At 50.5% G+C, this 26,730-nt stretch overlaps 1 protein-coding gene across 8 annotated transcripts in view; it reads right to left on the bottom strand.

The window, feature by feature from the left end:
- KCNIP2 (potassium voltage-gated channel interacting protein 2) overlaps window positions 1–26,730 on the bottom strand; it is a 30,319-nt gene that overhangs the window by 2,600 nt on the left and 989 nt on the right. For 2 of the 8 annotated variants that reach the window (XM_066355966.1, XM_066355965.1), the window contains exons 2-6: window positions 2,677–2,772; window positions 1,575–1,628; window positions 790–914; window positions 347–416; window positions 103–173 (exon numbers count right to left, since the gene is read on the bottom strand). In XM_066355966.1, the coding sequence (XP_066212063.1) occupies window positions 103–173; window positions 347–416; window positions 790–914; window positions 1,575–1,628; window positions 2,677–2,772 (416 nt within the window). Of the gene's footprint in view, window positions 1–102; window positions 174–346; window positions 417–789; window positions 915–1,574; window positions 1,629–2,672; window positions 2,773–6,003; window positions 6,138–23,811; window positions 23,900–26,730 lie in introns of those variants that run through there. The other 6 variants (XM_066355973.1, XM_066355970.1, XM_066355968.1 and 3 more) reach the window with 5 other exon arrangements.

Genomic DNA, 26,730 nt, shown 5'->3' with positions numbered 1-26,730 from the left:
ACGTGTCTTCAGATACCCTTCACCCCAACTCCTCTCTGGCTTTGGCCTATAGGTCCTGGCCCTGAGGCCCCAGGCCTCCCGGACCCACCTCCTCCAGCTCACCTCAAAACTGACTGAGCCATCATGGTTGGTGTCAAAGGCATTGAAGAGAAAAGTGGCATATGTGCTGGAGTCTGTAGAATAAGTGTGTATCAGTAGGTTTGGCTTCCAGACAGCAGAGGACTTCCTACCTCTATGAGGCTCCCCAAACACCTCTTACCACTTGGCATTCCCAGCCCCTCCAGAACCCTCTGCCCAACTCAGCCTAGAGATGGACAACTGTTTGCTTCAGTCCTTGTCCCCTCACCTCCTTGAGGAAAGAACTGGGAGTATATCTGCTTGAAGTTCTCCTCGTTGACAATTCCGCTGGGACATTCCTGGGGAGTGGGGAGACCAGACTGAGGACAAAGACAAAACCCCCTTCCACTCATTTCCCTTCCATACTCCTCCCACCTTGATGCCCAGAGACTCCCAAAGGGAGACAAAATCTTCATGTCTCCAGGGGGCTCACCATGTAGCTCTTCTAATGGGAGGCAAGACTTCTCCCCAGCGCACAAATAAAAAACTGAACTAACCAGAACCTCAGGCTGGAAATTCAGTCTTCAGGAGGGGAGCTTGGGAAGCAGGGTCTCCTTCCCCCTAGCCCTCCCTCTCACACCCTAAAGCCAGGCCTTCTTTCTAGGAAGTCCTGGATAGGCCCCGCCCCTCCTGCCCCATCATTCTCTAGGTTTGGCCTTGCTTTGCACTCACGTTCTTGAAGCCCCGGTACAGGACCTGCAACTCTTTGCGAGTGAACTTGGTTTGCTCCTGCAGCTGCTCCAGACCCTCTGGCCGGTGACACACGGTAGACAGTTCAAACTCATCCTCGATGCTGTCTGCAGGTGTTAGGGGGAGCGAGGGGGCGAGGGGAGGAGAGCCGCGCCTCAGGCCCGGCCCCACGACCCCTCTTCACAATCACCAACCCGTATATCCCCCCTATCTCTGACGCCAGAGACCAGTCTGCCAGTTTTCCCTGGAAACCTAGCCAAGGACATCAAGGCAAGGAGAGAAGACGCTGGTCAGCTTCAAGGTCTTTCAGCGGGTTGGCCCAAGGCTAGGCCTGGCCCCAGAGCCAGGATATTCGACCCGGTGTTGACCCCTGTGCAGTTGGTCCCTGGTTGGAGGGAAAGGAAAGGTCCCAAGCCCCATCTTCAACCCAGAAGGGGTTGTAGTAGTAAAAACAGGTTCGAGAGGATCCGAGCTCTAGGCCTTCTGTGATCAACTCAGATCCTCAGTCAGGGCTTTGCCCCGCCCACATCCTTCCCTCCAGCCAAACCCTGCCTACCCCAGCCATGCCTGAGCCATGCCCCGCCCAGCTCCAGCCAAGCCCCACCCAGACCCCACCCGTGTCTCCGCCCCTAGTAAGTCTCAAGCAAGGCTCCACTTGAAGCCCCATCTCAGTACCCGCCAGCTCCCAACATCCAGTCCCCAGGCAAGTGCCCCCACCCCGTGCTCCCGAAGGCCCCGCTCCCGCCCCCACCAGGAGAGTAAGTCACCTGGGTCCAGCGGGTGGGGTCTGTGGGGGCGTAGGGAGGCTGGGGCAGCTAATGCTGAAGGGAGCGAACTGTCACCAAGAAAGCTGAAGACCCGGCCAACTGCAGACACACACCTCAACCCTCACACTCACGGCAAATCTCACAGACCTGCGTGTTACAATGCACACACCCCAGCCCCGCGCGCAAAAGCATACGAACAAGCACAGACACACACGAAACGGACCCCACGCACACATGCTTGCGGGACTCACGCCTGTCCTTTTTCTGAATCTATCCCCAAGTGGGATCCAGAATCAAACACAATGACACTCCCAAATAACTACAAAACGGGCCTTTATAGCTTGCAAAATGAAGTAAGACCTTATGTCATGGACAAGGCCCAACTGAGGAAAAATATCTAGATACAAAAGGAGGTCACTCAACTGGGAATGAAGGTGCCACTAGAAGATCCAAATATCCTGGCATCGGGTGGAAGGTGGGCTCCATCCGCATGGGCGACATACATCTCAACAACCAAAACATGCCCAGGGAAGACGCAGGAGGCCAGAGTCGCAGACACTTACCCAGCTAAGCCACGCACAGAGCCGCACAGCCACCTGGACCCGTCCCCGCTACATTTGCCACAGCACTAGGCTGGGGCTTCAGCCTAGTGTACACACTGTATACACCTCTCTCTCACAAACTTCACTGTACACACCTCTCTCTCACAAACACAGAGACAGGTGTGTACAGTGACACATAGAAGGACAAATCAGCCCTGACAAACTGGCCACGCCCAAACACACTGGTCCCGCCCATTTTGCAAACTGGAGACACCCATAGATACTTGGGGCCCCACCCCCAAACGACCACGCCCCACACTCTGCTGCTTCTGGGAGCTGTAGCTACTACACCTACTCACTCTCGTGCCAACCAGTGCCCACCCCCCACCAGTAGACACATTGGTAACGCGCGCGCACACACACCACATACACACACACACACACACACACGCGCACACACACACACACACACACACACACACACACGAGGCCCGCTCTCAACACACTGGTCCCACCCATACAGCGATCCCCGCCCCCGGAAGTACAGGAGCGGCACTTGCTTTCACTGACTGAGGGCAGGGCTTGGGGCCCGCAGCATGGCAGCAGCTTGAGGAACCGCTGCTTCAGCGCTTTTTTAGTGGGCCCTGGAGGGTGGCCTGGGAAGAGAGAAGACCCCAGGAAGGCACATTAACCCCTTACTGCCCCTCTGTTTCCTGTCCCTTTCCCACCATCACAAACTAACCCCGGCTGGGGGCGGGTGTTGGGGGAGGGTTGAGGGGGTATGGCGAGGGTAGCTGGGGCTGGGTTAGAGGAGAAGCCCAGGGGGTTCCAGAGGCATGGAAAACCCACCAAGGGAGCTCGGAGGGGTGGCCAGGGATGCGGCTGTGTAGGGGGGAAGTGGCACTGGCTTTAGAGTCTGCTAACCCAGTACCTTTGCCCCCAGTGTTATGGCTGGACCTCTGAGGGTGATGTCCAACCCAAGAACTGCCTTGGTAGGAACACCTCTCTCTCACAAACACACAGAGACAGGTGTATACAGTGACACATAGAATGACAAATCACAGAGTGATGGATGCTATACAGTGACAAGTCGTAGCCAATGGCCTAATTAAGCAGGCTTCAATACATGCATGCGTGCATGCGTGCGCGTGCACACACACACACACTGACCTTAAAACTCCTAATACAAACATATGCAAATGTGACCTAAAACATGACATATATACATGAAGATCTATACAGTCCATCTTACACACAGCATCATCAAACCACACAAAAATATTCAATGACCTTGGGATATCAGGACACAACGTGTTAACGACACAATAGAACTTTATAATATTGTGACACATACCAAGGTCACCATGACACATACCCCCTATCATACTATGACCTACATACCCATGGCACCCAGATACCTAAGACTGTACCTCATCCACAGAACCCCTGTCTATCCTGGGTATACTCACCTTTCTTTTTCTTTTTTTTTTTTTATGGGAGACAGAGAGAGAGAGAAACAGAGAGAGAGAGACAGAGAGGGACAGACAGGGAGACAGAGAGAGAGAGAAACAGAGAGAGAGAGACAGAGAGGGACAGACAGAAAGGAAGGGAGATGAGAAGCATCAATTCTTTGTTGTTGCTCCTTAGTTGTTCACTGATTGCTTTCTCATATGTGCCTTGACTAGGGGGCTACAGCCAAGTCAGCGATCTTTGGGCTCAAACCAGTGGCCATAGGGTCATGTCAGTGACCCTGCGCTCCAGCCAGCAACCTTGGGGTTTCAAACCTGGGTCCTCAGTGTCCCAAGCCGATGCCCTATCCACTGTGCCACCATCTGGTTGGGATGCCCACCTTTCTTTTCTACAATTCCTCATTCCAGCCTGATAGCAAACTTTGAGGCAATAACAGACCTTAAAATGCACATTTTGTGTAATGTGGGGCTATCCAGAGCCCACTTATCACAATTCCTCTCCCCCTTATTTACACAGGTCCTACAGCTCTAACTGCATCCAAAGGAGACCCTTCACATTCAAGTGTGTCTGTCTCCCAGCTGCATCCACCTCCAGACTCTAGGACCAGAGTCCACCGGACCTGGCTCAAAGACTGAGGTTGGCCTCAGTCCATTCCTGGATGGGCCCAACTTACTTTGGTTGTAAGTTACTCAGGGATCCCAGTTCCTACAAAGGCCCTGCCCCCCCCAAGTCAGTCTCCACCCTCAGGATAAGGCACTACTCCCAGGAGGTAACTGCTAGAAGTCATGGCCATCTCCTCATCAAAAATACGTGGACTCTCCCTCCTCCACAGCAGGAGCTATAAAGAGGTGGGAGGGAGGCAGTAGGCTGAGTGGGGGATCAATGGCAGCCTGGCCCCTAGCCCAGGGCTCCATTAGCCTGGACTTTGGTTTCCCGAAGCCGGATTGCACCCGGGGTTTCTGGTGGTAGAATTGCCATCAGACTGGGGGGCAGTTCCCCCCTCTTCCAACCTCCTCCTCTTCACACATTCTCCTTACCTGCTCCCAGGACTTAATCTCCTCTAGGCTCCTCTAAAGGTAGATAGAAAAAGGGGCTATCTTCAGCCTACAGGATGCTTGGTTTCCTGGATAACCCCTCTTCCCACCAAATAGTCTAAAGGGGATGGCAAGTTAGAGCTCAACTGATTTCATCTTTTCAAGATTGGATGAACCCTAGTTCATCAAGGACATATTCCTATTCCCCAACCCATCCCAATAAATGCAGCAGAGGATGGAGGGTGAGCTAGAAGTTTTCATTCATGGAACTCCTCTTGTTCCTAGTTCTTTTCACATCTGTTTTGTTCTCCCCTGCAGTCCTCCTTTCATGGTGGTTCTTGCCTGTTTTCCTATCCCTGGTGAAAGTGGGGAAGAGCCATGCTATGGAGCCACACAGTTCTTAATGCAAAGTGGAGGGAAAGGCAGAACTCTCTGGGGGAGGTAGAACATTCCTCTCCTCACTTGACACTGAGGTAGAATGGAGAGTTGATTTCTGCTTGGAAAGCAGGGTCCCTGATCTGGCCCACCCCTCACCCTCCTGCCAGAGCTGATCTATAAATGTCCCATTCACAGTGTTTCCACTCCTGTCCCTCCAGAACCCACCCGCATCCTAGGTCTTGGCTATAGAGCTGGTATATTCTCAGGGAACTCTGGGGACAGCCATACACACAATCTGATACCCAAAGAGGCTCAGCCACAGACTCTGTCCCCTCAGGCACAGTCACATCCACCATCTGACAAAGTCACACACCCTGTACTTTGACACATTAAATCACATCCCTGTCACATATACAGGCTCACATAGTCACACATTTTGTCCTTTCTCATCACATACATGAACACACAGTCACACGCCCTGTATCTCTCACGTACTGAGTCCACATATGCTCTATAACCTACACCTACAAGGATGGAGGTGTGGGGTCACATACATCTTCAGAGCCCTGGCCCCAAAAGGGACTCCCCAAAACTCTAATATTACCTCACGATCCCCAAACCTCCTTCCTTTATTCCAGATACCCTTGTCTATCTCCACACCTCTCCTCAAGTCCCCCAGACACCCCTCATCTTCCTAACCCAGTCCTCCCATACTGTACCCCTCACCATTCCCCAAACACCCTGTTCCCTGGTCCTCTTTCTTCACCTCCTTCAGACACCCAGTTCCCCAGATTCCTGCCTCACCTTCCCCAGAGTTCCCCTCTTTACCTCTCTCGGATGTCCTGTTCCCCAAGCACCACTCCTCACCTTCTGGGTATGCTTTATCCCATCAGTAAACGGCTCAGCCCGGCTCACAGTTGTAAAAGTCAGAGCAGCCCCTCCCCATGGCTACAAGCAGCTGTCCCTCCAGCCAGCAGCCCAGACTTGCCCAGACACCTGGGTTACCTTCCAAGGAGACAGGGTCAAAGAGGCCAAACTGCTCCAGGACCTTGACAAACAGAGCGAGGACCACAAGCACAGCGACCACCTCCAGCCCTTCCAGGTTCATGGTGGGCTAGGGGCATGGCCCCCACCGGCTGAGAGTCAGACACGATGGCCAGCCCACTTCATACCGCCTCCCCCTCAGGCTCCCCAGCGTGAGTAGGACCGCCTGCAGCCTCCCTCCCCTTCTCCCTCCCTGGATCTCCTCCCTCTCCCTCCCTCTCTCCCCCGGCCCTGCCCCACTCGCCTCCCAACCACAGCCTCCCAGCCACAGTCTCGTCCTCTTCACAGGCCACCTCAGCCTCTGGACTGGATCTTCTTGGGAGCCTTTGGTGTAAAGGATATGGACCAGGCCAGGCCGGGCCAGAGGAGGGATGCAGTGACCTGCCTCCGCCCTGAGGACAGCTTCCCCCAGACACTCTGTGGCTACTCTGTGCCAAATGGAGGGGGCAGAGGGAGGAGATGTGCTTTGGGAGAAGGCAGGGAAGGGCAGTGTAAGAGAAACTCTGAGCTGCACGTATATAAGTACTAGTTGTATGGGGCAGAATATGGTATGGGTATCTGGGCATTTTCTTGTGTGTATATTCCTGTGTTTGTTTGTATGGGGAATATATATTGGTGTGTTTACACATGATTATGAACCTATTGAGTGGGTGTCTTACATATAGGGTGTATGTGACCTGGGTGTCTATGGTGTGTGAGAGTGTATTGGAGTATTTCTGAGTGTGTATGGGATGTGAGGTGTCTTTGTGTTAGTAGGATTGTGGACTGTGGGTCTGAAGACTGGTAATATGGATGTGTCTGTCTTATCATTAGGAGTACAGGTTTATGGCAGTTGTATAATTGTATCTGCACGGAACTGTATGAGAATATAGGAGGGGAGAAGGCAGTGACCTCTTCCGTCAGGAGGACACTACCAGCATCGATTGTGGTTGCCATGGAGACTCTAAGGGGGGAAGCACTCTCTTCCCACAGGCCACAGACAGGGAAACTGAGGCCGATGGAGGGGGAATTAGGTCCAATAGCCCGGGCAGGAAAAAGGCTGCTTAGCCCTATCATGACCCTCTAGAGAGAAGACTTATTATGGCTGCCTTTGGGACCAAAAGATTCAAGCTCCTAGGGAGAGGAGGAAGATCCCTTCCTTCTGGCTGGGGCCTCACGCAGGAGCTGCCAAAGCCCAGCCTGCTCCTAAGGAACTATATATTACCATGTGCATTACAAGCACATGGAGAAGCCCAGGCTAGGAGGGAAATCTGAACCCTCCAAGGGTACCGCTCCCCACCCTTGCCTCCTAGGGCATTCCTGGAGCCCCTCCCCCATTTTCCAGGCTCCTTCCCCGTAAGTGGCAGTGGGAAGTGTAGGTGGTGGGGAGAGGCCATCCACTCCTGTGGGCCAGAAGAGCAGAGCTGCTGAGTTACTGCGCTGATTACCACTGGCTGCGCCCCAAGTGCTGGAAGGAGTACTGTGTGCTTGTAGACATTAACATGCTCAGTGTTCACAGTAAAGCTGTGAAGGCAGTACAGGTACTATTATCCTAACTAAGGCAAAAGGAAGTTATACCAGTAAGTATTAGAGCCTCAATTTTAATTTTTTTTTCAAAAATTTATTTTATTTCAAGTGCCCCGACTGGAGATTGAACTCACAACCCAGGCATATCAGGACGATACTCTAACCAACTGAGCTACTCAGCCAGAGCAGAGCCTCAACTTGAAACTACTCTGTGAGCCTGCTACACTCTAAGCCACTACACTACACTGGCTGCCTTCTCACACAGCTTGCCCACCCAGAAGGCCCAGTTTAGGAGGATGGACCCAGAGGAAGCCTTTCTTCCTGGTCCAGCTCTGAGATGAGTGTGTTTGAGCCCCAGTGTGAGGTGGGGGGGTTCTGTGGAAGCTGGTTCCCCCACCGCCCACTTCATTTGAAATTCACTGATCTGTAGTTCTGCAGGCCACCACTGGGGGTCAGGCGTCCATTTCACACCATACCTTCCCCTTTCCTTTCCCCCACCCAACATCCCTGGAAGGTGTTGCAAGGAGGATTTGGAAGGAGGGTGGCCTCAGGCAGTCTCAGTCCACTGCTTCTCTTCCTCTCTTCTCCCAAGAAGTCAACTAAAGGACTGCTTTTGGATTCTCACACTTTAGAGATTACAGATTTACAGGTAAAACCAGCAAATGTCTTCCTGTCACCATCCAAATTCCACATCTGGCATTTGCCTTACCTTCATCAGCAGGTCCCTCTTTTTTTTTTTTAATTAATTAATTAAAAAAAAAATTTAAGGTCCCTCTTTTTTTCAGCCAGTTTGGCCTCCTCACTGTCCCCCAAACACATCAAACTCGATGCTGTCTCTGCCTTTGCTCCTGCTCCTGCCTATGCCTGGAATGCCCTCCCTTCTCTCTCCTGTCCTACACTTCTTACCTGCCCTTTGGAGGCATCTTCAATTCCCTTCCCCTCAGAGCCTCCAGTCCTTAACGGGCTCCCAAGCACCTGGATTTCTACTGAATTCAATGTTGGCCATCAGAACTCAGCACCTAATTCTGTAACACAATTGGAATAATAAAAGGAGTCAGCATGCTTAGGGCCAGTAAGCTAGACTCCCTGGGTTTAAATCCCAGCTTTGCCACTTACTTTAATTTGCCATTCAACGGGCAAGTCCTTAACCTCTGTGTGCCTCAGTTTCCCACCTCATATAATTACTGGGGAGTACAGGAATTAATGCATGGAAAACTAATAAAATAACTCCCGGCACAGGGTAAGTGCTGAAGTGTTTGTGATCATTGTTTTATTAATAACATGCCATTCCCCCCTTACATTTCTATAGCTCTTAACAATTCAGAAAGCATTTCATAAACACTGTTCACTCAATGGCTTCTCATGACACCCCATGAGGTAGGCAGAGTGATTAGTGTAGTGCCCATTTTGGTGATGAGGTAAGCAAGGCCCAGAGGGATAAAAGGACTTCCTCAAAGCCACCTAGTTAAGTGATGCAGAGTTGAATCCAGATATTTCTGGGTCCATTCTGCTTCCTTAACTAGATTCCAAGTTCCTAGAGGGCAAGGATGTTAAAATATTGAACCTGTACAAATTACATGCCAGGCTCTGAGCTGGTTCCTGTGGAATAAAGGTGAAACAAACAGGGTCACTGGCTCCCACTAGGCAGGGAGAGAGAGCCCACTGAAAGAACTATAAGCCATCTATTCATCCAAAAAATATTTGTTGCATGCCTACTACATGGTAAAACTATTGTAAGCCAAGCGATGAAATGAGGTATAGTAAAAACTTTCTAAGCCCTTAACCCAGTAGCTCACAGCATCGTCCCGATACCTGCAACCAAGGTTGCAGGTTCGATCCTAAGTCAGGGCACATATAAGAATCAACCAATAACCTGACCAGGCGGTGGCGCAGTGGATAGAGCATCGGACTGGGATGCAGAGAACCTAGGTTCGAGACCCCGAGCTCGCCAGCTTGAGCGTGGGCTCATCTGGTTTTGTTAGATTCAGGAAGGGGTGCTGAGACTGCCAGAGTGTGACTATTGAAGGAGCCAGAACAGGGAGGTGCTGATAGAGCCCCTGTGAGGCTGAGAACAAAGATCAGCACAAAGGAGGAAAAACGTTTGCATTCCATTGGTCAGAGACCCTTATCAGAAGTTTATGTTTGAAATTCGCCACTAAGCTAAACCCAGCCCCTGTTGCTATGCTGCATGCGGACCCCTTAGCGAATAGGTAACTGCCACATCTGCTTCTGTATAATGAATGCTTGCTTACTTAGGATATATAAGGACCTGGCTGTAAGCGCCAGGGGCGACTCCCATTTGCATCTCCCTGTGAGTACGGTGTCTCAGGACATCTGGGGAGTTCGCCCCTGCGCAGGTTAAACTTGGCCAATAAAGTACGATCTAAGTTCCTGAAAGTCTCCAACGTTTGTTCTCGTACCCGGTGGATCCAATATTTTGGGGGCTCATCCGGGATTCTCCCTTGGCGGAGTTTTGGGTCGGAGACCGGAGGGACAGCAGTTCAGACAGCTCGAGCTGAGTAAGTATTCACCGAGGATCCTCATTTGGGTTGGCTTTTGAGCTCTAGAGGTGATAGGTGGGACGCTGCCGGTAACCCACCCAGGGCTTTCAGAGGCGGGATGCCGCCCTCTGAAATTTGGATGTTTGGATTTGTTAACTCTAGGAGTGACTGGTCACATTAGGAATCCTTTTTGCGCTGCGCTGTGCTGCGTTTTGTCTGAGCTTGAATGACTGAGTTGAGTGTGAGAGAAACAAGTGTGTTCCCTGTGTTAATAGTGTGTTGCCTGTATCCTGCCCTTTCTCATTATTCCTGAGTCATCCAGGATGGGACAACAGGAATCTGTGCTGGGATCCCCACTCGAGTGCCTGTTGAAGAATTTTTCTGATTTCCAGAAGAGGGCTCAGGGGTACGGAGGTCCGCCGCCGAGTCCAGGTTTCCTCCGAACCTTGAGCCAGCTGGAATGGCCTGCGTTTAATGTGAGATGGCCCACAGAGGGCACTTTTGACCTTCCAACTTTATTTGCTGTTAGAGCCACTGTCTATAGAGCACCCCACCCAGACCAATACCTGTATATAGATGTGTGGGTAGATATAGCCACCGAGCGGCCTAGGTACATCAGAAAGTGTCTGAAGGACAGCCAGCGAGGCAGGCGAGCGGTTTGTCTTGCTATGGGGGATAAGAAAGTTGGGAGGGTCAAAGAAAAGGAAAAGGGAGAAGCCCATTCCCCGACACAGCCTGGTGAACTGTCCAGACTTTACCCTGTTTTGCCTGGACCGCCGGAGGACCACTTAGACCTGGTGAATTCCCCTCCACCCTATCCGTGGCAGGAGGAACCAGATTCCTCGCAGGACGTGAGTGGACTCTCAAGTCCGCCCCACACCCGAGGAGGGGCGGTCTATGGGGTAGGAGGCGCGGCCATTCCTCCTTCGGTGGGGGGCGTGGCTGTTCCTCCTGGGGGGGGGGCAGCCATCTTGCCCCTCCGGGAGGTGCTGCTGGCACCTCCTCGCCTCATCTATGTGCCTTTTTCCACCAGTGATTTATACAATTGGAAGCATCAGAATCCCCCATTTTCCGAGAAACCTCAGGGATTAAGACCATTAAGAACCTTGAGACCATTTTTAGGACCCATCAGCCTACGTGAGACAATTGTCAGCAGATTTTACAAACCCTCTTCACTTCTGAAGAAAGGGATAGAATAATGAGAGAAGCTGCTAAGGCGGTATTGGGCGAGGAAAGGGAAACTCGGGAGGGAAGAAGGGAAGTAGAAGACGTTCTCCCGTCTCAACCTCCTACCTGGGACCCTAATACCGCTGGGGGAAGGGACGCGCTCCTCCAGTATCACCGGGCTCTGTTGAGGGGGCTCAAGGCAACAGCTAGGAAGCCAACCAACTTTAGCAAGGTAAGTGAGGTCATCCAGGGGAGGGAAGAATCCCCAGCAGCTTTCTTAGAGAGACTCATGGAGGCATATAGAGTGTACACCCACTTAGACCCAGAAGCGGAAGAAAACAAGAGGCTAATAAACATAGCCTTTGTGACTCAAGCCGCTTCTGATATAAGAAAAAAGCTTCAGAAGATAGAGGGGTTCAAGGGAGAGAATAGGAGTAAGCTATTAGAAATAGCCCAGAAAGTATATATCAACAGGGATGATCTGGAGGTTGGCAGAGCAAAGGAGGTAGCCAAGATCCTGATCGCTGCTCAGAAACCTCCCCCTAAAGGAAAAGGGGGACAGAGGAAGGGCCAAGGACAGCGAATAGACAAGGATCAATGCGCCTATTGCAAGGAGAAAGGACACTGGAAGAGAGAGTGCCCAAAGTTGAGGGCCAACAGCCAGAGGCCAAAACAAGCCCCAGAGGTCTTGCTCCAAACCTTAGACTGACGGAGCCAGGACTCCATTCCTGTCAGCTCCCAGGAGCCCATGGTCACCTTAACAGTTGAAGGAAAGCCAATAGACTTCCTAGTCGACACGGGAGCCATCTACTCAGTCCTAAAGAAACCACAGGGCCAGATGCAGAAGACAACTACTAAGATAATAGGAGCAACGGGCAAAGCAGAAGCCTACCCATGGGCCATCGCAAGAATTACTGACTTAGGTCGAGGTACCATTACCCACTCTTTCCTAGTCATTCCAGACTGCCCTTACCCACTGCTTGGAAGGGACTTATTGCAGAAACTTCAGGCCACTATAACCTTCTGACGGGAGGAAAGCCCTATGGGGAGCAAAGAGGCAGAGGTCAGCATGGAAGTAACTGTCCCACTGTCTGAACAACTCTTACTTCCAATCGCCTTGGAAGGTAAGGAGGCCGAGGAAGGGGTTCCAGACGCCCTGTGGGCCGGGTACCTGAGGTTTGGGCAGAAACCAACCCCCCAGGTTTGGCCGCTCACCAACCGCCTGTCCTGGTGCAACTGCTTAGCACTGCTAGATCGGTTAGGATCAGGCAGTACCCGGTCCCAGCCCGAGCTAGACAGGGAATCGCCCGGCATTTGCAACGCCTGCTAGAGGCAGGCATCCTCCGAAGGTGTCAATCAGCCTGGAACACCCCGCTGCTTCCTGTCCAGAAACCAGGGAGCCAAGACTATCATCCGGTCCAGGACTTGTGGGAAGTAAATGCGCAGGTAGAGACTATTCATCCCACGGTGCCCAACCCGTATACCTTACTGAGCTCATTGCTCATACCTATTATTCTGTCCTGGATTTAAAGGATGCCTTCTTTTGTATTCCCCTGGCGCCTCAGAGCCAAGAGATCTTTGCCTTTGAATGGAATGACCCAGATAATGGACTAGTGGGGCAGTTCACTTGGATTAGGCTACCACAAGGGTTTAAGAATTCCCCCACCATTTTTAAAAAATATTTTATTTATTGATTTTTAGAGAGAAGGGAGAGAGAGTGAGAGAGAGAAGGGGGGAGGAGCAGGAAGCATCAACTCCCATATGTGCCTTGACCAGGCAAGCCCAGGGTTTCAAACTGGTGACCTCAGTGTTCCAGGTCGATGCTTTATCCCACTGCACCACCACAGGTCAGGCCTCCCCCACCTTTTTTTTTTTTTTTTTTTGTATTTTTCTGAAGCTGGAAACGGGGAGAGACAGTCAGACAGACTCCCGCATGCGCCCGACCGGGATCCACCCGGCACGCCCACCAGGGGTGACACTCTGCCCACCAGGGGGCGATGCTCTGCCCCTCCAGGGCATCGCTCTGCCGGGGCCTGGGGCAGAGGCCAAGGAGCCATCCCCAGCGCCCGGGCCATCTTCGCTCCAATGGAGCCTTGGCTGCGGGAGGGGAAGAGAGAGACAGAGAGGAAGGGGGGGGTGGAGAAGCAAATGGGCGCTTCTCCTATGTGCCCTGGCCGGGAATCAAACCTGGGTCCCCCGCATGCCAGGCCGACGCTCTACCGCTGAGCCAACCGGCCAGGGCCTCCCCCACCATTTTTAATGAAGCCCTCAGCAAAGATCCGCAGGCTTTCCACTCCTCCCATCCATCGATCGTACTGCTCCAGTATGTGGATGACATCCTCATAGCTGCCAAGGACGAAGGAGAGTGTGAGGAAGCTACCTTGGACCTGCTTCAAGATCTCGGGCGAATGGGGTATCGAATCTCTGCCAAAAAGGCCCAGATTGTGACACAAACTATAAGTTACTTGGGGTATAACTTACAGGGAGGGCAAAGGACATTGTCCAGCCAGCGAATCCAGATGGTCTTGCAGATCCCCAAGCCTACTAGCAAGAGGCAGGTACGAGAATTCCTGGGTGCAGTAGGATACTGCCAACTGTGGATATTAGGCTTTGCAGAACTAGCTAAACCCCTGCATGAACTAACCAGGGGTAAGGAGGAGCAGTTCACATGGACAGATGAGAAGCAAGCGTTCCAAGCGCTTAAAGAGGCCCTGGCGGCTGCCCCAGCTTTGGCCCTGCCAGATCTGGCCAAACCTTTCAGCTATTTATAGCAGAAAAGGGAGGGGTAGCTTTAGGGGTACTGAGCCAGGAACTTGGGCCGTGGAAGAGGCCTGTCGCCTATCTGTCCAAGAAACTTGATCCTGTAGCCTCGGGATTGCCAACATGTCTGAGGGCACTTGCTGCCACCTCCATACTAGTCAAGGAGGCTAGTAAATTGACTTTAGGGCAGGACATCCTCCTAATCATTGGGGAACACTACATAGAGCAAGTGCTGCGAGCACCTCCTGACAGATGGCTATCTAATGCGTGGCTAACGCAGTATCAGGCTCAGCTGCTGAATCCTCCCTCTGTTCAGATCCTCAAAACTGCGGCCCTGAACCCAGCAACCCTGTTGCCAATACCAGACTCCACTTTGGCCCACAGTTGCAAGCAAATCCTTGACACGGTGACTGGCTCCCGCCCGGACTTAAGGGATCAGGCGTACGAGAAGGCAGACCTGACTCTCTTTACTGATGGGAGCAGTTTTATTAAGGATGGACAGCAGTATGCAGGGGCAGCAGTGACTACAGGAGATAAGGTCCTATGGCAGAAAGCCTTGCCCGCAGGGACATCTATCCGCACAGAGGGCAGAACTAATAGGACTAACCAGGGCCTTACAGATAGCGGAGGGAAAAGTTGCCAACATCTATACTGACAACCGTTATGTATTCGCCGCCGCCCATGTTCATGGGATCTTATATAAGGAGAGAGGCCTCCTGACAGCAGGGGGAAAGGACATTAAGAACCGCAGTGAGCCTGACCTGTGGTGGTGCAGTGGGTAAAAGTGTTGACCTGGAATGCTGAGGTCGCTGGTTCAAAACCCCAGGCTTGCCTGGTCAAGGCACATATGGGAGTTGATGCTTTCTGCTCCTCCCCCCTTCTCTCTCTCTGTCTCTCTCTCTCTCTCTCTGTTTCCTCTCTCTAAAAAATGAATAAATAAAAAAACCTAAAAAAACAAAACAAAACTCAAAAGGCAGTTGCAAAGCCCTTAAAAAAAAAAAAAAGGCCCTGGCCGGTTGGCTCAGCGGTAGAGTGTCGGCCTGGCGTGCAGGGGACTCGGGTTCGATTCCCGGCCAGGGCACATAGGAGAAGCGCCCATTTGCTTCTCCACCCCCCCACCTCCTTCCTCTCTGTCTCTCTCTTCCCCTCCCACAGCCAAGGCTCCATTGGAGCAAAGATGGCCCGGGCGCTGGGGATGGCTCCTTGGCCTCTGCCCCAGGCGCTAGAATGGCTCTGGTCCCGGCAGAGCGACGCCCCGGAGGGGCAGAGCATCGCCCCCTGGTCGGCAGAGCGTCGCCTCTGGTGGGCGTGCCGGGTGGATCCCGGTCAGGCGCATGAGGGAGTCTGTCTGACTGTCTCTCCCCGTTTCCAGCTTCAGAAAAATACAAAAAAAAAAAAAAAAAAAAAAAAAAGAAGAACCGCAGTGAAATTCTTGCCCTCCTAAACGCCATTTGGCTACCTACCAAAGTTGCCATCATCCACTGCAAAGGGCACCAAAGAGGGGACTCTCCTATTGTAAAGGGTAACAACTTAGCAGACTCAGCTACAAGAGAGGCAGCCACTGGGCCACAAGAAAGCCTTTTACCATTATTGCCTAAGCCAACATTACCTCTGGATCCTAGATATTCCCCAGAAGAAGAGCAGGAAGGGATACAATTGAAGGGAAAGAGAAACCAGCAGGGATGGATAGAGCTTCCTGACTCCCAGCTCTATTTACCCCAGGGAATAGTAAGAGAAATAGTAGGAGATATTCATACTAGCACTCACCTAGGGCAGAATAATCTAGAACAACTTATCAGGAAGTATTATGTAGGGCCCAACATCAGGGATATTGTCCACTCCATTGTCTTGAGGTGCAGCATCTGTGCCAGAGTAAATGCGCAGAATAAGAAGCTACCCCCCTTTGTGAGGTATTGGGGGAAAGCTCTGGGAGAACTGTGGGAAATAGATTTCACAGAGATGACCCCTGGGAAGTCAGGTTATAAGTATCTATTAGTATTAATAGACACCTTCTCAGGATGGGTAGAAGCATTCCCCACGCGAGGAGAAGCTGCTTCCACAATTTGCAAAGTCTTATTAAGGGAAATCATACCTAGATATGGCATTCCCCTAGCCCTAGGGTCAGACAATGGACCTGCATTCATATCCGGGATATCTCAAGAATTAGCCACTAAGTTAGGTATCAATTGGAAATTGCATTGCATTTATAGGCCCCAAAGTTCGGGACAGGTAGAAAGAATGAACAGGACTCTGAAGGAAACTATAATTAAGCTGAGAGGGGAGACCGGCGAAAACTGGGTTGAGCTACTCCCTTTCGCCCTTTTTAGAACCAGATGTACCCCCTATCTCAATAAATGGACCCCTTATGAAATCTTATTTGGGCAACCTGTGCCCCTTGTACCTCGACTGACCAGAGGGGAACTAGAGATTTCTAATCATAATTTCCTCAAGTCCTTGCAGGCCCTGCAACACATCAGAAGCGAGGTGCGGGCCCTCCAGAGATCAGCCCAATTGAAGGCGAAACACAGTTCCCGACTACCGGAGCCACCGGAGCCTGGACAGTGGGTGTGGATTCTCAACCACAGATGGGGCAACCTTGAGCCGCGTTGGAATGGACCGTTCCAGGTGATCCTGAGTACACCCACAGCTATCAAGGTAGCTGAAAAACCTTACTGGATCCACCTCTCCCACATAAAACCAGCCCAGCTTGACAAGGTAACAGGGGCCCAGGACTTGGACCTGAGAAAATGGAGAGTCCACGCAAATCCCAAGGACCCCTTAAGGTTGCGGTTCTCGTCCGCATCCTAGGAGGACTACTGTGTCCATTAAATTTTACAGAGGGAGGATTGGGGCCAGTACCAAACGCTGAAGAGCTACTCAGGACACTGTATGGCTCCCCTTGTGACTGCAGAGGAGGAACCACTACCACTAGACCAGAGAAATACACAAGGCAGGTTGATTGTAATAGCAAAATAGCGTACCTCGCCATGACACTGGGTATAGGAGGAGGTATCACCCAAGAGTGGGTCTGCAATAACAAACCCTGCATAATTCCCCCTATTCAAGGCAAGCCAGGACCCTGTCCTGCTGAGTGCACTAGTTTCTATGATCAAATGCACTCCTCCTTTTACGAAGAATTTCAGGAATGCACTAGTTATGATACTACCTACTTCACTGCCATCCTTCAGAGAACTCGAGCGGGCGTTAGCCCGGAGATAGGATCACATGGCCGCATGCAGGCTTTGTGCAAAGGGACGCGTGGCAAGCCCATATGTTAGTCTAAGAAATCCCCTCTACATGTTTCGGATGGAGGAGGACCCCAAGATACTATCAGAGAATCTATAGTGCAAGAAAGAATTGAACAAATTATTAACCTTAGGTACCCAAAAATTAATTATCATCCTTTAGCTTTGCCAAAAGCACGAGGTGTCGACTTAGACACTCAGTCCTCTGATATACTCCTAGCTACCCATCGGGCACTTAATGCCTCGAATCCTACTCTAGCTGCGGATTGCTGGTTTTGTATGACCCTAGGCACACCCATGCCAATCGCTCTACCAGCAGCGTTCAATAAGTCTATGCTTACCCAATATCCTAATTGCAGTGCTAACACTCCTTTTAGAGTTCAGCCCATAGACTTCTTTAATGTTTCTTGCATCCTAAGTCATCCACAAAATAACAGTTCTGATATAGACGTTGGGTTTGCGGATTTTGCTAATTGTAGCAAATTCATCAACTCCAGCTCCCCCCTCTGCCCTGGCAGGGGACAACTGTTGTTATGTGGAGGTAATCTAGCTTTCTCTTATTTGCCCACCAACTGGACCGGGGTCTGTGTGCTAGCCACTCTATTGCCAGATATAGACATTATACCTGGGGATGAGCCTGTCCCCGTCCCTACTTTAGACTATATCGCAGGTCGCTCTAAGAGAGCTGTTACACTCATTCCATTGTTAGTAGGCCTGGGTATTACCGGGGCTGTAACTACTGGTACTGCTGGACTAGGGGTGGCTGTTCATTCCTATACTAAGCTTTCTAACAAGCTAATAGATGATATTCAAGCTATATCCAGTACTATCCAGGATATTCAAGATCAGTTAGATTCTCTAGCAGAAATGGTCCTGCAAAATAGAAGGGGCTTAGATTTACTTACAGCAGAGCAGGGAGGCATCTGTTTGGCTTTATAGGAACGTTGCTGTTTCTATGTCAACAAATCTGGTATAGTGCGAGACAAAATCAAAAGGCTACAAGAAGATCTAGTAAAGAGAAGAAGAGAGCTCTTTGAAAGCCCCCTGTGGAGTAGCCTCAATGGTACTTTGCCTTACCTTCTCCCTTTGCTAGGTCCGTGTACTGGTTTCTTGTGCCTATTGTCTTTAGGGCCCATTTTGTTCAACAAGCTACTCAGTTATGTTAAAGAAAGAATAGATGTAGTAAAGTTGATGGTTCTGTCCCAACCTTATACCATTTTCTTCCCACTGATGAAGAATCAAGGGTTTGATTTATGCCCAAAAGAGATGGGGGAATGTTAGATTCAGGAAGGGGTGCTGAGACTGCCAGAGTGTGACTATTGAAGGAGACAGAACAGGGAGGTGCTGATAGAGCCCCTGTGAGGCTGAGAACAAAGAAGATCAGCACAAAGGAGGAAAAACGTTTGCATTCCATTGGTCAGAGACCCTTATCAGAAGTTTATGTTTGAAATTCGCCACTAAGCTAAACCCAGCCCCTGTTGCTATGCTGCGTGCGGACTCCTTAGTGAATAGGTAACTGCCACATCTGCTTCTGTATAATGAATGCTTGCTTACTTAGGATATATGAGGACCTGGCTGTAAGCGCCAGGGGCGACTCCCATTTGCATCTCCCTGTGAGTACGGTGTCTCAGGACATCTGGGGAGTTCGCCCCTGCGCAGGTTAAACTTGGCCAATAAAGTACAATCTAAGTTCCTGAAAGTCTCCGATGTTTGTTCTCATACCCAGTGGATCCAATAGTTTGAGCAAAGCTCACAAGCTTGGACCCAAGGTCGCTGGCTCAAGCAAGGGGTTACTCGGTCTGCTGTAGCCCCACGGTCAAGGCACATATGAGAAAGCAATCAATGAACAACTAAGGTGTCACAACGTGCAACGAAAAACTAATTATTGATGCTTCTCATCTCTCCGTTCCTGTCTGTCTGTCCCTGTCTATCCCTCTCTCTGACTCTCTGTCTCCGTAAAAAAAAAAAAAAGAATCAACCAACAAATGCATAAATAAGTGGAACAACAAACTGGTGTTTCTTTCTCTCTCTTCATCTCTCTAAAATCAATTTTAAAAAAATTTAAGTCCTCTTAATGTGCCATCTATATGTGGACATTCATTAAACAACAACAACAACAACAACTCGCCTGACCTGTGGTGGCGCAGTGGATAAAGCATTGACCTGGAATGCTGAGGTTGCCAGTTTGAAACCCTGGGCTTGCCTGGTCAAGGTACATATGGGAGTTGATGCTTCCCGCTCCTACCCCCTTCTCTCTCCCTTTCTCTCTCTCTAAAAATGAATAAATAAAATCTAAAACAAAACAAAAAAAAACAAAAAAAACTTTCTAAGTGGGAGGCCAGGTAAAATGGAGAGGGAATTTTCCGAGCTGATATTTAAAGGATGGCTAAAATGTCAACAGTCCACCTTAACAAAAGGATCAACATTATTGAGCACATTTTGTGTCTTGGATACTTTACATATATTACCTAATTTAGTCCTCAGAATCAACCTGAGAGGTAGGGTTTATTATTTCTGTGTTTACAGCTGACATGGTCAGAGTAAGTAGTACTATACCTGTTTTGCAGATGAAGGAATTGAAGCTCAAGGAAATTATTTTCTTTTTTTTAAATTGTAGTTTCTTTTTTCCTTTTTTTTTTCAAAGATTTTATTTATTCATTTTAGAGAGAGAAGACAGAGAGAGAGAGAGAGACAGAGAGAGAAGGGAGGGAGGAGCAGAAAGCATCAACTCCCATATGTACCTTGACCAGGGAAGCCCAGGGTTTTGAACCGGCGACCTCAGTGTTCCAGGTCAATTCTTTTACCCACTGCGCCACCGCAGGTCAGGCTCTTTTTTCCTTTTTATTTTTATTTATTTATTTATTTTTTGTATTTTCTGAAGCTGGAAATGGGGAGAGACAGTCAGACAGACTCCCGCATGCACCCGACCGGGATCCACCTGGCACGCCCACCAGGGGGCGACGCTCTGCCCACCAGGGGGCGATGCTCTGCCCCTCTGGGGCGTCACTCTGTTGCGACCAGAGCCACTCTAGCGCCTGGGGCAGAGGCCAAGGAGCCATCCCAGCGCCCGGGCCATCTTTGCTCCAATGGAGCCTCGCTGCGGGAGGGGAAGAGAGAGACAGAGAGGAAGGAGAGGGGGAGGGGTGGAGAAGCAGATGGGCGCTTCTCCTGTGTGCCCTGGCCGGGAATCGAACCCGGGACTTCTGCACGCCAGGCCGACGCTCTACCACTGAGCCAACCGGCCAGGGCCTTTTTTTTTTTTTTAGATTTTATTTATTCATTTGAGAGAGAGAGGGAGAGAGTGAAAGGGAGAGAGAGAAGGGTGGAGGAACAGGAAGCATCAACTCCCATATTTGCCTTGACTAGACAAGCCCAGGGTTTTGAACCTGCGACTTCAGCGTTCCAGGTTGATGCTCTAGAGCAGGGGTCTCAAACTCGCAGCCCGCGGGCCGCATGCGGCCCGGATTGTGCTTGTTGTACTGATTTTTTTTTGTTTTCAACTGCAGTGAGAAAAGTGTTGCGTAACAGTTGCCTTTTGTAGACCTAGTGCGGCCCGCCGAACGGCTGTGATCTTGCTCTGCGGCCCACATGCTGAGTTGAGTTTGAGACCCCTGCTCTAGAGAAATGATTTTCTCAAGACAATACAGATAATAAGAGATGGATCCAAACTTGGGCCAGAGCTTGAGTCCAAGGTTGCTGGCTTGAACAAGGGGTCATTGGCACAGCTGGATCCCCTACCCCCTCCGTTAAGGCACATATGAGAAAGCAATCAATGAACAACTAAGGAACTATTATATAAGTTGATGCTTCTCATTTCTCTTCCTTCCTGTCTGTCCCTTCATCTCTCTCTCACTAAAGAAAAAACAAACAAAAACTTGGACCAGAACCAATGATCTGCCAGCTCCCAGCTGTCTCTCCAGTGCATGTGGGTGTGTCAAGGAGCTACAAGTGATAAGACCAAAAGGGTGAGATTCTATGGAGCCTTGGATGCCAAATCAGATTATTTGAATTCAAAGAGGCAGCACAGCAGCATCTCCTTGGTCGCTGATGTTGCTTCACAGATGGAGAGGTTGACAAACTTGCAGCCAGTTGCCCTGATTCCTCCCCTCAATCTTCAGAGAACTTGACTTAGTCTCACAGGGACTCAAGGTCCTAAATAAACCAGGTCTAGCCCTGGCTTGATAGCTCAGTTGGTTAGACTGTTGTCCCAATATGACAAGGTTGGGAGTTTGATCCTCAGTCAGGGCACATTTATAAAAAATAACCACTGAGCCCTGGTCAGGTAGCTCAGTTGATTAGAGTGTTGTACTTGAAACACCAAGGTTGCCCTGGCTGGATGACTCGCTTGGCTGGAGCATTATCCTGCAATGCAGAGGTGGCTGGTTCGGTCCTTGGCTGGGGCACATACAGAAACAGATGGATGCTTCTGTCTCCCCCTTACTCCCCTTCCTCTCTCTGGATTCAATAAAAATAAAAGATTAAAAAAAAATAGAGCCTGACCTGTGGTGGCGCAGTGGATAAAGCGTCGACCTGGAAATGCTGAGGTTGCCGGTTCGAAACCCTGGGCTTGCCTGGTTAAGGCACATATGGGAGTTGATGCTTCCAGCTCCTCCCCCCCTTCTCTCTCTCTGTCTCTCCTCTCTCTCTCTCTCTCTGTCTCTCCCTCTCCTCTCTCTCTCTCTGTCTCTCCCTCTCCTCTCTAAAATGAAAAAAAAAATAGAAAAAAATAAAGACAAAAAAAAAAAAAGGCAACAGAGAACATTTAAAAAAAAAAAAGAAAAAAAAAGAAACACCAAGGTTGTGGGTTCAATGCCTGGTCAGGGCACATACAGGAAGCAACCCAATAGATTCAGTAAAATTTTTTTTAATAAAGCAAAAACCACTGAACGCATAAATAAATGGAACGAATTGATGTTTCTCTTTCTCTCTCTCTCTCAAATCAATAAAAATTTAAAAAATTTTTAAATTAATCAACCAGGCCTCTGGCAGGAGGATCTGTCAGAAGTGAATGAGTGAGTTGGTTTTTGGGTTTTTCCTTCTTCCCACTCTCCTCTCAGGTTTCAGATCTCTCTTCCTCAAATATTCCCATGCTATGTAGCTTTTTACTCAAAGGAGTAAAGTCTTACTGAAAGTACCTCAGGCAAAATATGAGCTCACGGAAAAACTTTCTTGAAGCATGAGATGGGCCCTCCCCAAGTCTCTCAAATCTCACCAGAGACACTTCTATCATTTAGTCATTCAAACCTTATGGGGAGACCCACCCTGTGCAACTCCCAATTTCCCGTCTACCCTTGCTCCTGCACTGAAGACTCCAGCCAGTGAAGCCCTCAAAGCTCTTTCCTCAGTCCCTCCACCCCACTCTACCCCAGCCAGGCGGGAAGACACAGCAGCCCCCAGCTGGATCAGGTGATTAATGAACTCACTAGGCCTTTGGGCTATTTTGGGGCCTAGAAGTCATGCCTGCTATGATTGAGAGCTGGCCTCGCCTGGCTCTAGCCATTTGTCACTGGAGACAGGCCCAAGCAGTGGGCTTGGGGAACGTGACTTCTAAGTATGGCTCTGGCTCAGCCCCTTATCCCCTCCTCCTGGGGAACACATGGCAAGGAGAGGCTGGCCTATACTCCAGGGTCTCAAGTGGATACCACGGAGAGAGCCAGATAACTACCGATCCCAGAATGCCATGGGACTAGACTGTTTTGGCCTTCCCAGGCCAGGTGGGGAGGGGATACTGGGTTCTGTGGGCCCTGCCCAGGCAGCCCTAAGGAAACCCAAGTGGAGTGTGCACAAATCCCAACAGTGCTATGAGATGAGACCCATAACCCCCTTAGCATAAGTTTCACAAATCCTATACCAAAGTACTACCTCATGAAGGCTTCACAACTAACTTAGTGTGGCTCAGGAACCCCCTACCCAACGTTAAACATAAAACCCCAGGTACATACAGTTACACTGTCACAGAATCCCAGGTATATGCAACCCTACGGGCACATGGCCCCAGTGTTCACAAGCGCAGTGATGCATGCACAACTTGATCAGTACAGACTCCTAAAGATAGGCAAAACCGGTGACATATAATCCTTATGCCACAAGAGTCTATCCATTCCATCATGCATGAGCTCACTAGCTGAGTTCATGCTGGTCCGGTCCTACCTCAGAATTTTTTCCTCTGGACACCCACCCCAGTCATCTTAAGATCCTATTAAACTAAACAATTCAGTAAAGGGCTGTGCCTTTCCCCTGCTTTGCTGCAAGCTTTCTCCTTTTTACCCGTGAGGGGCCTTGCCTCTTACATCCACCTGCTTGAGGCCCCCTCCTCTGCCCTCAGGGAGAAGCCCTGCCCCCCTCCTCCACCACTGCCAGGGACCATGATACCCCCTCTCCTTCATGATCTCTATCTCCTCCACCTTCTCTGCAAGGATCCCTATCCTTAGCTCCACTTCTGTCAGGGGTATTGCCCTTTAAACCCTTTTCTTTGAGGGATCCTGCTCCCTCCGTCTGTGAGGGGCCTTTTCCCTCCCCATCTTTGTAAAGCTCCTATCCCACTTCACTCACTTTTTGAGGGGTCGAGCCCCCTTTTCCCTTCCTCATACCTGGCGACAGCGACCCAGTCACCAGCTGGTAGAGGGATCGCGCTGCCTGCCCCAATGGGCTCCGGCACCTGCGGGGGCAACGGTTCATGATTTCGCTGAGAGCACAGTGGCCAAGCTCCGCCCCCAAGGCCGGGGGTGGTCGGGTCTCCGCCCGCACCCGAGTGGGCCCTGCGTGGGCGGTGCGGGAGGGCCGGACCTGCAGCACCAGGACCTCAGACAGCAGAGCCTTATTCCACTCCGGGTCTTCTCCGAGTGCACGAGGGAAACTCGCCCTGGCCCCAGTTTTTAACGCGACGGGCCCCAAAGTTCCTAGACTCAAGCTCAGGCGAAAGGGATGGCGGGGAGGCACAGACTCTCCTCAAAGCCTTCTTTGAGAACATTTTCTGGATTTCTGCTGGAGAAGGGAGACACCCACGGGGGTTTTGAAAAAGGAGTTCGGAGGAAATGAACCTGATCTTTTATGCCCTTCTTCAGCCCCTCCTTCTCTGCCTGTCACATCCCTCTTCTCCCCATTTTGGCAAAGATGAAGAGGGGTAAGAGGACATAGTTGTCATGGCAACTTCCCACACTTCTATACTTCCTGGACCAATAGGAGAGAGAGAGAGAGCAGAAGGGAGGAGGAGGAACTGGCCAGTGACTTGGGGTGGCAAAGAAGAGGCGGCAGAGATGTGCCCCTACTGGTCTGTCTCCTGGCTCCAAATCCCTTTCTCTCATAGCTGTTTTTGTGTTGTGCCCCTTTGTCCCAGCGGGTTCACACTCTCCCATCATACACTGGTTGCCAGCCAAATGCATCAAGAGAAGCCCCCCTCTCCCCTGTCTCAGCCCTGACCTCTTTCCCGGATTCATCCCTATCTGGCTTTTCCCAAGGTAAACCCCTTCCAGGACCCACTAATTCATTCCAACTGCCGGGACAGCCTACAGATGGGACATAATGCCACTTCTCCGACTGGGATCCGTTTTGTTTGTTTGTTTGGCTGAAAATCTTAACATTTATGATGCGAAAGTCACATCTGAACTCCACGCAAACCTTGCCCCTTGATTTGGTGACATCTCCATTCGGAATCAGCTCTGTAAGCACAGCTCCTTTACGACCACACGGGGGCGCCCCAGTCCGGGAAACGATATTTATGGCCAGAAGGACGCGACTCTGGAGATCCCAGGCCCAACCAAGGTCCCGAGCTCAGGCCTTGGCCAGCCAGGTCCCAATTCTTTCATCTTCTCTAGTCCTTTCTTTGTTTCCAGCTAGGAAAGAACTGTCGCTGATTATTGACTTTTCCCACCCCGCCGCGGCCCTGCCAGGCTGGTAAGACTAGAGGGTGTAGATGCCGGGCAGGGTGGTTCTCGGACTTCTTTTCGCCTTAAGAGTCTTCTTTCTCCATCTGCACAAGGAAGATACGTTGGGAACTCGGATAGTCCGGCAACACCTCCAACTGGAGCGGTCTTCAGCACCGCGGACAACGACACTTCCCTTCAGGCTTCTGCTACTGCGTCTTGAGCACTCAGAGCTTTAACACAGGGGGCGTCCCAAACCCATTTGTCTCCCACTATAAGATAAGCCCTCCTTTGAAAAAAGAGCTCCTGGTAGTCCTATTTTTCTTTCTAAATCGTATGTAGAGCTCTCTAGAGAATGCTTGTGACATGAACATGATTCTTGACACTTGCCAACATTTGACCTTTCTATCTCCCTTGGGATGCAGGCAGGTAAGAAGTAATATCTTCCCATTTACAGATGAGAAAAGTAAGGCTCATAGAGAGTGAAAGTCATTCATGGCAGGTACTCACACTTCCATTCCTGCACCTTGTAATACAAGTGCTTCCCCACCTTCACCCAATCAATCTCTTGATTCAAACAGCCAAGTGGGAAGGGGATGATTCCATTAAAGGGGAGAATCAATTAAAGCAGTAAGCAAACACTGACTAATGTAGTGCTAATGAGGGCCCTGGAGCCCTTACTACTCTCAAGGATAGTGAGAACAGTTCAAAGCAGAGCTAGACAGCTGGACCTTTGGATCCAGGTCCGAGGCACATCTGGGGCCTGCCTAACTGGAAGGGCTTCCCTCTCCTGGGAGTACTGTCATAGGAACTAGGACCTTGGCAGGATCAGTGAGTCAGGGAGACACTTTCTAAAGGCACTTTCTAGTACTCCCCCACCCCCAAGTCTTAACCTAGCTCCTTTCAGGACAAAAATCATGGCCTCCGTCCACCTTCCCAGCTTGTTTCAAACACAGGGGAAACAGTTTCCCTCATCCCATTCTCTGTTGGAGTTCTTGGGACAGTCTGCACAATGAGAGACAAAAACACACATACATGGAAATGTACACAAGGTGTCACCCACACAGATACATGGATCTGCCTACCAAACCAAGGGATGTGAACAGGCACAGATGTACTGGTCTCACATACTTCCCCAGTGGGAGAGAGAGGATAACTGGGCAGCTAAATAGTTTGAGGGACACTTGTATGGGGAGGCAACATGGCACCTCCCGGGCCTAGAATTTCTATATCTGAATCTGGAGGGGAGACAAGAGGGTGTGTGTTCCTCCCAGTTTGGGTGAAGTTCTGGGAGGGTTGTTGGGTGTTGTAAGAAATGATCTCTAAGTACTTCATAGGGGGAGAGTGGCCTGACCTGGCACTAACCAAAGCTCCCAAACAGGGGCCAGGTGCTGCTCTTAGGAGCCAGGATGGGCAGCTGGGCAGTACAGTCCCTCCTTGGGTCCACCTGGGTTATTTGTGGAAAATGTGGGGGAAGCAGTGCTGTGTACTAAAGATCCCCTTCTGTGCCAGGAAGCCACAAAGGCAGCTAGTGTAAGACACGTCACAGACACAGAGTCACTGAAGACACTACCACAAACAGAAGTACACAATCAACATCAAACGCCAGTATAACCCGCATAGTCTCACAATCACAAAACACAACAC

Source organism: Saccopteryx leptura, chromosome 13 (genome assembly GCF_036850995.1).
Source record: "Saccopteryx leptura isolate mSacLep1 chromosome 13, mSacLep1_pri_phased_curated, whole genome shotgun sequence".
Taxonomy (NCBI): Eukaryota; Metazoa; Chordata; class Mammalia; order Chiroptera; family Emballonuridae; genus Saccopteryx; species Saccopteryx leptura.
The sequence above is the reverse complement of the archived record's forward strand: the minus strand, read 5'-3'. Positions and strand labels throughout refer to the sequence as shown.